This window comes from Hermetia illucens, chromosome 2, assembly GCF_905115235.1.
Source record: "Hermetia illucens chromosome 2, iHerIll2.2.curated.20191125, whole genome shotgun sequence".
Taxonomy (NCBI): domain Eukaryota; kingdom Metazoa; phylum Arthropoda; class Insecta; order Diptera; family Stratiomyidae; genus Hermetia; species Hermetia illucens.
This window is the reverse complement of record NC_051850.1, coordinates 144,870,756-144,881,968: the sequence shown is the minus strand read 5'-3', so window position 1 is coordinate 144,881,968 and position 11,213 is coordinate 144,870,756. Positions and strand designations below refer to the sequence as shown.

At 36.5% G+C, this 11,213-nt stretch overlaps 1 protein-coding gene across 3 annotated transcripts in view; it reads right to left on the bottom strand.

Annotated features, from left to right (window-relative positions):
• Positions 1-3,776: 3,776 nt before the first annotated feature.
• LOC119648090 (zinc transporter 1) overlaps positions 3,777-11,213 on the bottom strand; it is a 53,325-nt gene continuing 45,888 nt past the window's right edge. For all 3 annotated transcript variants that reach the window (XM_038049584.1, XM_038049583.1, XM_038049582.1), the window contains 3 exons: positions 6,243-6,477; positions 6,089-6,173; positions 3,777-5,718 (listed from right to left, as the gene is read on the bottom strand). In XM_038049584.1, coding sequence (XP_037905512.1) covers positions 5,642-5,718; positions 6,089-6,173; positions 6,243-6,477 — 397 coding nt within the window. In that variant the 3' untranslated portion in view covers positions 3,777-5,641. The remainder of the gene's footprint in view (positions 5,719-6,088; positions 6,174-6,242; positions 6,478-11,213) is intronic.

Below are 11,213 nucleotides of genomic sequence, written 5' to 3'. Positions count from 1 at the left end.
TCATCTTTGAAGTTTCGATTTTACACTATATTTTCTTACCATTTGATCGGTTACATCTACATAGAATTTTGTGCTATTATAAAATCTACATGATTGTCTCTAGTATACGGGGAACAATTTTTTCAATTTCAACGGGTAAATGTGTTGAACTAAGTATCAATCCTTTTTTATTTGGTTTAGCTCTATAAATTGAAAGAATAAAATCATTCGATTTGTATAATTTTGTTGAGAAGCGTGTCATACTATCCTTTGCCTATCTTGCTAATTTTGGTAGCTCTCTTTTATTTCGCTAATGATGCCCTTGTAAAAATATGTTAGCTGTTATATTTCTCCTATGGCCGTATATAGTTCTGCTAATTTCAAAACTCTCCAAGTGGAATCGATGATTCTCTCCCTTCATTTTTTCCAAAATATGGCAAACCGTTTACTATATATTTGCTACTTATATCGGAAGCTAACCAGAATGTTATTCAAAATTTGTCCGGTTTGTTGAACATGTATTGAGTAGATCTACGACGTGCTGCAGGAAACAATTGTTCATCTATAGTAAGATATGCTCCTAGTTTATATCACTTTTGAGAGTTTTCGAGAAATTTGTACCAAACTGCAGAGATCCAAACTTATCGTTTCGTTAGCGTTGGGTTTGTCGATTTTTGTTGCCAAACCGAATAAATCTCATGATTTTTGCGAAGTCATTTCAGCTCATAGTTGTCGAAAAAAACGACGGACTCCATTTCGTGTTCCATAAATATGATACATTCATATTTTTAGCCTCATACGCATATAGTAGTCCAATAAATGCATATAATTTTGCAGCAGATACACTCCATTTCGTTTTCAACACTCGAAATGCCTCTAATTCCGTATATTTTTTACACGTTCAATCATGTTATTATCAGTAGTGATGACTCAACTGTGCTCTTTAAAATATTTCGTTTAGCGTATCCTGTCGGTCCTGATATTTCCTTGAAAATATTATAAATCGGTACTCTTCCGTAATTAGAACCTTCTTTTATTTTTTGCCAAACAGTTCCACTCTTGTTCTTATTAACACTTTCGGAACTTACTACCTGTTCGGGTATTCAAAATATTCTCTTCGTCGGTATCGCTAACAGATAAGTCACCTTCGGTCACGCTGCCCCCAGAGCAGAGGTGAGGCAGCATCTGAAGAGTTACCTCTGCCCTGGGCGAAACCGTTATTCCTTTTTGTTTTTTTGAATGCTTGGGTGCTATGCCCCAAACGGGGGATCCGTGGACCAACAAACATGGAAGTAAGTTGCTCTCCATTTGGTGCGGTCCAACAGCATGTTGATGTGGGCTTAGGATCCTCCATATCCTAAACAATTACCTCGTCGATATTATTTATTTTCTGTAAAATATTGATATTCCTAGAATCTCTTGACGTTTTTGGGGATGAATATGCAAATGATAAAAAACAACTAAAATATAAAAATGTAAACCAAACGGAACAGCAAACATTGAAACAAGAAATAAAAAAAAAATTGTAAATCATACCACAAAATGAAAAATTGCCTTGGAAGATATGTTTCCGTTTTATTGGCTAAAAGTATCTAATTTAAACAAATTCGTATTTCGGGGACCAACTGCTCCCTTCTTCAGTGTTTTATCTTCTGTTTTATCCTCTACAAAAATATCTTCCAAGGCAATCTTTCATTTTAAGACTTCGGCTAACAAACAACCTCCTAATTCAAACCATACCACAAAATATTGTTGGTTCTGTTGCCTTTGTCGAGACTATCATTTAAACCACGTAATAGTTTATATCATACACTGTGAAATTTTAATGCTTTCTGTTCGGATCGAAAGACCATACTATCGTACAAAGGACACTATACATGTTTTAATCGAGCCTTCGTTTAGACTGTAGATCGCAATTACAATGTATACTCGTAAAACAATTTTAGGAGTGCACTTTTCGAAGAACATAGTCGTAAATAAGATAAATTTTTCAAACGGTCCAATGACCGTTCGTGGTAGACGAGACATGTTGTAAATTTTCTGCGGAAAGTAAATAATAGAAAAATTTGTAAATATTAAAAAATGGGTTGTGTGTATATTATAGGAAAAGTCAATAAGCTATATGTTGATACGATTGTGTATTGTGTATTGATACGATTGTGTACGAGCATTTTCAATGAAATTTCAAAAACGGTCATTTGACCGCATATGATTACTAAGTTAAATTCTTACTTCATTAGAATTGCTCTTATTGCCTAAACTGCTGAGTTGATGGCATTGTCGCGTTAGGCTATTGTGCATTTCTATTATGCAATTGCAATTACGGATTCATATTCCACATTCCATACTCCAATGGGAATGGAATACGAATGGTATGCGGTAGACTATTGTGTTCTTTTCATAACAATAACAACATTGTATACATTGAACAGATTGGTATCTACATTGTATACTTTGGACATGTGGCTTTGTGTCGTGTAATTCGCGCTAACGAGAATTCACTTGCCAAGATTGGCCTGAACATCGAAAGATGGTAAGCGACCAAAGGCAGGCCTAAACAACGTTGACTTGATACGTTCGATGGAAATTTGAAAACCTCGCGACTGCATCCAGATCAGGCCTCTGATAAAACAAAATGGCATAACCGATCACGACGAGCCAATCCCACTTGTGAACGGGACAAAGGCTAGAGAAAAAAAATTAGTGTAGAATATGCTGGTACGACTTATAAAAAAAATTTTTGAACGAAAATGCATTTCTGTTGAACATCCATAAATGTCCTCGTATGAGATTAGAGTAGAGAGAGAATATGAGACAGTTCACAGCCCCGTTACGACCAGATGAACATGAATTTTAATTAGTTACAGAATGGTACTGGCATTGTTATTATCCAGGACAAGAGATGCTGAAACGGGGTTAGCATCCTGCAGGGCGCGCCTCATTACATTAGCAGCAAAAAATAAGTATCAGGTCCTTACCTGAAATAATATGTCATGAATATTCCGTCCTTTGATTGTGGCATTCGGATTACGAAATGTTCGTTCCAAATGCGTGATCGACCGGTTTATTCTTTAGGGCCCTTTGGATGTTTACTGTCTCACCTCGATATTTTGAGCATCGAGTCGAGGTGCAGTTCTCAATCGATTGCTTGCATGGGTAATAACAATAAATAAACCGTACACAAGAATACAATAGATATGTGTACACGTTGATAAACCATGCATATTAGTTCTGCGCTGATGCTGCTAGCAACGCACCTACTTCGATTCAGAAAATTATTTTCGCCCGCCTCGGGTTGACCCTTTTGGGTATACAGATGAAACACCAAATAAGTGACCAACCTTCCGAAATCGGCTAATAAAAAATCAAGCAATACGCTTGTGGGTATGTGCTTAGTTCAGGCTGCATTTAGGTGCTAGCATATGTCAATAATGAACGAGCTGACCCCGTTTCTGAACGGGACATAGGCTGAAAAAAAAGAAAAGGATAAAATAAAATAAAATTTTTTCGGTTTGTTGAATAGTTTTCCCCTGTTAGTTGATAATAGTCGGAGGATCATTCCACTTATCCCAACTTACCGTAAACCCTACAAGTGACTCTGGCGTGAAACAATTAGGAACAAAAAACTACGTGAGCGTATAGCTGATAATTCTAGGAAAGCAGACAAAGGGCAGAAGATGACTGGCAGTGAATGAATCGTGACGTGTGGGCGTAATTTAAATGGTATACCCCAAAGTGTCCATGGCAACCATATATAGGATCATATGGGAGCTTAGCAAAAATTAAAACAAATCATCTCCATAATTTAGCTTATTTACTGAATACGTATTTAATAAAATACAATACATAATTTATCTGTATAAAATGCGGTTCGCAATAAATCTTACTAAAAACGTTTTTCATATACTTTCTTGCTTTGTATGTACTTAAATACAATAGTCTCTAATAAGAATAAAAACAATAAAACTTAATAGTCGCATGTCTAACTTCTATTATTTTACTCTCAAATTAACTAGTATACAAGATGTGCTGATATTTATTCATATACATATATACCTCCAATCATTTACATATATTAACAAGATCACACATCCATAAAGCATTTCAATATGTTCTACAATTATAAAATTAACGTTACATTTGGATCAATACTTTTAGGAAGTATACGCTTGCAACGCATGTATATTACATAATAGTCGATTTATAAAACATGTCACACGCATGTTTGCCCATTTTCAAGTTAACTCAGCATATTTATGAAGACAAGTCGGTGTCCAATAAAATGTCGAATACTATTGGTTATCGATTATTTTCCAATATATCTATAAAATTCTACGAATGCAAAATCATTTCCTTTAAAAATTTTAGGCAGTTTTTCTTTCCGCAATAAATACTGGATGCTCAGCGAAACACTTTCAGTTTATTTGAATGCAACTGATTTTTCTAAGTACGTTTTCTTCGGGAACTCGTTGGATAAGGTGCCATGATTATTCAGTTTGACTGAAACTTTTAATTTTGCTTATGTATTTCCAAAATTTAGTAATGATTGTGTATTAGTACTGTTCGCCACAGCGTCGTAAAACGGATTGCATTTCTAGCTAATATTTTCTTAGTTCTTCAGAAGAGCTAACCGGGCTAAAATGCAAACATCAAACTGCTGTTCGTCATAGAAGTTCAGGATATATATGTATAAATGCTATTTTACATGAAGATTAATGAAAAGAGTGAGCGTTGATATATATACATATTTTATAACCTCACCCAGTAAGTCTGTTTTTGTTTCTAAAATTTACGGCACAGTTTTGTTCAGTTCTGCGCTCGTTACAAAAGTCGACTTGTTGTAGTCAGAAAATTGCCTCGCTTAATGGTTAATAAAACTCTTTCCTACCTTCAGAACTCGATCACTCTTCACATGACTAGGTAAATAAGATGATTACGAATGGAAGGCATATGTGACATTTTTTATGAAATCCCACAAACATCGATTTGGATTTATCAAATGACCTTATTTGTTGGACATAGTGATTCAACGGAGGCTTCGTAACCATAAGCAATTCTACTAGTGATAAATGAGTGATTCCTTCATGCATGCATGTCGAAACTTTCTTGTATGTGACAACTTCAATAAGACACATTTACTCTACGCCATATTTTCTTAAAATTTCCTTAGCTATATGATTTCCGCGATTAGTGTTAGTGTGCATTATGTAACGGTAGAAAAAATTTTAGTTGCTGGGATATTTCATGTGCTGAACGATGTAAACGACTCTAAATCTAACTGAACGATTTTTCATGCCTTTTGCTGATTTTAACGGTTATTGTTTATCTTTACGTAAAAACGTTAAGTCCACATAGACTCTCAAAAAAATGTATAAAAATTGTGATTTGCCCTTCCGTCTTATTTTGTAGTATGATGTTTGCATTGACAATAAAAACTATTGAAGGATAAGTCCTTCGAATTATTCTTTACATGCTTTATACTCGACTTACTGAACATTTCATTTGATACTAAATTGTCAAGTTTCGAATTTACTTTCATAACGTTATGTAATACGCCCAGGGCTCGGCGATTTTCACAGCTTCCATCTTGGGGTTGTTGTTGATTTTGTTGATGCGACTGTTGCCTATTTAAATTGTTTACACTATTTTTACAATTTGTTTGTCAAACAGAAACTTTGACTTTGTCATCAGTCTGTGTTTTAGGATCTACAGATGTTACTGTAGTTTCTAACAGGGAACCTGTAAAATAAAATAATTTTGAATAGATTCTTAGTGCCATTCAAGTTGTGAAAGTTTTTCTGTTAATGGGTTTTAAATGCTATATTCAAGTTTTGAAAGCAAACATACAGAAACCAAAAGTATGCAATCAATTCTACTGGCATTGTTGAGGATGTCATGAAGAATAGTTGAACATTACCTTGAAGGCGTCTAAGACCTTGCATGGCAGAAAAATACGCTACTCAACAACATTCCACGACATCTACACCAATGATTCTAATTTAAACAATTTCAACATTCAATTAAAAAATCAAATATAAAAGTTCCCCAGGCTATTATGAGTCTTGTGTCCATTTTATATTAGTACAAAAAATCGTTATGATGTATTTACCTGATTCAAGATCATCACCATTCCGGCCGTTTGGATTTCTTTGGCGACATAAATATGGAGATGATGAGGGTGATTGCATTTGAGTCTAAAATAAATTAGTTCCAAACAAACAATTCAATATCCACACTTTTCAACAATCCAAACAACAAACTACCTTATTATTATTCTGACAACATGTGGCTTTCACGCATCCCTCGTCGGTGGTTGGGCAATCCAGTGCACAACAATCTTGTGAGCCGCTAGCATTCAAACTTGATATACCGTCAGACATGTTCATTCCTTCCAACTCAACAAATTCTGGCTGAATTGTTGTGGAATGAATACCTTCATTATGGAAGAATTCCTTCACTTTTTCCGCGATTTTCATATATTCTGATAAATTTCTACATCTGTTGAAAGGTGAATAATTATGTCAATTTGAAGGTGGTAAAGAAGGTTTCTCAAACCGAACCAAAATTTGATTTTTTTAAATATAGAAAGAACCAATCCCGCTTTTCAAGTGTTAAAAATTTATTTAATTTAACGAACAATACAGAGAAAGGTGAGATTGTAATTACATATTGCCTTCAGAGACACGAGCAAGTAAGAAACTTACTTTACGCTTTAAACTAATTAGAGCCATAGCAATCAAGTGGTAGGCCATAATTTCCAGATCGGAGGGTGAAAGTAGCTGTCGAGCTCCGTGAACAGAACTTCAATGTCCGTACGAGTGAAAGCAATGAGCAAGATAATACCCGCGGAGGCAGAGCTATCCGTAAGGTACTCACAACTTCAAGAGCAGAGTAAATTGTCACTGACGAAATCAAGTCTTTAGAGAAATAGTAGTTTGGAAAGTCGAGAAAATTATAAGCAGTAGATCGATGTTTAACAATGTTACTCTTTCACTATGAGGTGATCGAAGTGCTTTGTCAAATAATCGTTGACGTATCTCTCGAGGATTTCAGAACAAGAGAAGTGAGGTAGGGTGGTAGTTCTCACCTAGAGCTATGCTTTTAAACATTCTTCGAGACAGAGGGAGGGAATCGTACATAATAATAAACACATTAACATATAAAATTTCTCGAATTTCAAATATCCAGAAATATTTTTTTTAATTAATTTGAATCTAAATTCACGAAAATAATTCGCCGACATAGCACAATCGATTTTGAAGGCAATTTGAGTCGAGAAACTGGAAGCTAGACGTTTCAGGTATAAAAAGTTCTCTGTTCCCCTATATGAGGAATGACGAGTGCATGGACAGCTCCGTGTGGACATAGAAAAAACTCCCATTGCCCTCTATTTTTTAAAAAGTTATTTATACAAATAATTTGATCTGGAAAATACTGTATTCATAATAGTCAAACTGATATGCTTCACACTATGAGTTCAAAATTATTAGCAAATGTGAAAAAGTGTGAACAGGGAAGTCGGGAAATCGGAAGCTGAACGCTTCAGATATGAAAGGTTTTGTGTATTGCTTACATAAGCACATTTGAGCGGCCATTCGTCCCATTTGTACCTAACTTGTAACGTTTATGCATTAAGTTTGTCAGACCGTTCACTTCACCATGATAACGACTTTTAAAGTCTTAAAATGCACGAAATTTGGTATAGTGAGTATTTTGAGGCCTAGAGACCTTGATACCTCGCACAACTACAATTGGTGAAAAACAATTTACATCTCTTTACATCTATGGAGACCCTCCCTTAAAATCAATGTGGAATTATGTTACTCTCTACAAATTTCGTATCAATAGGAGTAATCATTTCTGAGATAAAAGATAAGACAGACAAACAGACAGAGGGACGGAGAGACAAACTGACAGTAACCCGATTTTAATAAGGTTTTGTTTTGCACATAATTTTGAGGATTAGATTTTATAAAAGCGCATCGCCCTGATTTTGTTTCAGGATTTTGAGTTGGGTAATTTCCGAAAATGAGTCCTGTCTCACTTTAAGTGTTCCCATTTTGACTCCTGGCTCCTGGTACATTTTACAATTCACGTCAAAACTAATATCAGTTTCGGAAAGTACTGCTCGAGATTGATACCCAACATGACTATATTCGGTGAAAAAAATTACATCCACCCTTTGCAAATATGGGGATCACCTCTTTAAAGTTGACATAAATTTTATTTGTCCACCAAATTTCGTTCAAATCGGTGTAGCCGTTTTGGAAAAAGTGCGTGCGGCAGACAATGGATCGATTGAAATAATAAAAACTTGTTGTTTCTTTTTCGTTGGTGTGGGTATTTATTCTTGCAAATACCGATATTTCGGGAACCACTTGTTCCCTTCATCAGTGCAAACAAGTTTATATTATAATATCGGTATTTGCAAGAATAAATACCCACACCAACGAAAAAGAAACAACAAGTTTTTATTATTTCAATTAATTAATCGTTGGAAACACCGCATAATTTCACTCTGAATGGATCGATGTTAATATTTTGTTTTAGACAAAACCTTAAAAAGTACTTAAATTAAGAGAACATTAAATATGCAAGTTAAGAAAAGAACTAGGTGTTTCTCCTCATCCTGTAAATATTTTTACTTTTTCCCCCGCATACAATTGTTTCGGAGACCACGTGCCTGCTAGTACCTAGCATGTATATACAGGATGCGGCAGCATAACTTCCTTTTTTCAAAACTCAATAAAAACTATTGTATGCATCGGAAAATATTTATTTATTTTTTATAATGTAGGTACATTCTAAAGTTTTTATTTACATTGTTTTGAAGATCAAATCTGTTAGGTGACGTCCCCCATTCTCCATACATTGCGTAAACCGATTTCTGGCGTTTGTCATGACTCTTGCTAGCATAGCAGGTGTTATGTTGGCAATCTCTTCTTGGATGTTGGTCTTCAAATCTTGTAGGGTTCTTGGATGATTCACATAAACACGGGATTTCAAAAAACCCCATAGAAAAAAATCACAAGGGAACAGATCGGGAGAGTGTGCCGGCCATTCCAAATCGCCTCTAATTGAGATAAGGCGCTCTGGAAAGTGTTCCCTCAAAACAGCCATCGATGCTCTTGAAGTGTGTGCTGTTGCACCGTCTTGTTGGAACCAAGTATCCCCCAAATCCAAATTTTCTAGCCGTGGGAAAAAAAAATCTGTAGCATATTTACATACCGGTCCGAATTCACTGTCACTGTAACCTCATTTTCATCAAAAAACCAGGGACCAATAATTCCAGCTGAGGAAATTGCACACCACACTGTGACTTTGGGTGAATGCAAAGGCTTTTGATGCAATTCTCGAGGGTTGATGTCAGCCCAGTAGCGCATGTTTTGTTTGTTAACCGACCCACACAAATGAAAATGGGCTTCATCGCTAAAAAAAACAATAGCACCCTCGGGAACGACATCAAGAAGAAGCTCACACGCGTTCATCCGAGAATTGAAGTCACATTCTGAAAGTTCCTGCACTATCGCCATCTTATAGGGATGAAAATGAAGATCATCACGAAGAATTCTTCTCACAGAACGATCGGATAGTCCAAGGGCAGATGCGTGTTTCCCCGCAGAACGCCGTGGCGATCGCAACATTGACGCTCTCACTGCTTCAATGTTCTCAGGTGATCTAACGGGCCGAGGGACTCCAGTTCTTCCTTTTGTCGCATTTGCAGTTTGTCTGAATGTAGTGACCCATGTAACAATTGATTTGCGGTCTGGGACGGGAGCCAACGGGGCGATTCCGAAATGCACGCTGAGTTGCAATAACCGAACATCCGCTTGAAAAGTAAACCTCAACGGCAAAGGCACGCTCCTCACTATTCCAACGCATGATGGCAACTGAACCGTGTCGGGACAAAACTTTACACTATCCCCTCTTGAACGAGACCACTAGCGCTCCGCTATGACATCAACTGAGTGGCGCGCATTTTAAAAAAGGAAGTTATGTTGCCGCACCCTATATTATATTTATATATATATATATATATATATTTTCAGCTCTGGCCAAGCTCTGGTCAATAAGGCGGATTTGCGCTCAATATAATTCATAGTCATGTCGTGTTCTACGAATTATATAAAGGAGCACTCAACATTTGCGGGCCGCTACTTTCACGCTGCTCCCAGGACAGAGGTGAAGCAGCGTCTGACGATTTGCCTTTGCCCTGGTAAGAAACCGTAAAGCGAGAGCCCCTCTTAGCCTACCAAAAACGAACAACCACTCAAATATACGTAATGCGTGAGACCGCGTGCGTCAGCTGGCGTAATCTTTTTTAAGCTCCCGTTTTGGGCATGCAAATTTAATCGGATTTAAATTATTAATAATTTCCATTACAGATTTTTGGCAAATCCGGAATAATTGTTTACTGTGTCGGGTTAATTAACTTCCGTTGGCACCAGAAACAACATCGATTTTTATTGCAATGCTAAGAGCTAGTCCGGATAGCTGAGTGGTTAGAGCACAAGGCTGTCGTACGCAAGGTCGCGGTTCAAATCTCGCTGGTGGCGCTGGTGTATCGTGATTTGACGTCGGATACCAGTCGACTCAGCTGTGAATGAGTACCTGAGTCAAATCAGGGTAATAATCTCGGGCGAGCGCAATGCTGACCACATTGTCTCCTACAGTCTACTGTAATGTAGCGTTACGGTCTTGAATGAAGTGCTCTAACACACTTCAAGGCCCTGATCCAATATGGATTGTTGTGCCAACGATTATTATTAAGAGCTAGCTAAATAGTGTTGTATAGCTTAGCATGTGCTCGAACAATGACTATACAAATTTAAGAACAGTTTTTGGTTTGGTGTAAAATTGAGTCAATTCAGTCAATGAGGGGAGGGGTATTACTTCCACATTATAGGATAAGTAAATAAAGAGAATTAGTAGATATGCTAATTGTGAATATTAGAGCTGAATAAATTTTCAGACCGTCGAAAGAAAGCTACCGAAATTCTACAATAGATAAAAATAAAACTAGATAGCTTTCTCCTACTACAATATATTTTAATAGTTAGTAAATACGTATTTCGGAGCTACTTACTCTCTTCCTCAGTACTTAAGCTACCTGTAGTAGGAGAAAGCTACCTAGTTTTATTTTTATTTAGAAGAACTACAAGCATCGGAGCGATAACTATTCTACAATAGGTTTTGCGACCCTCAAAGCCAGCCATATCCTATCGATTCTATCA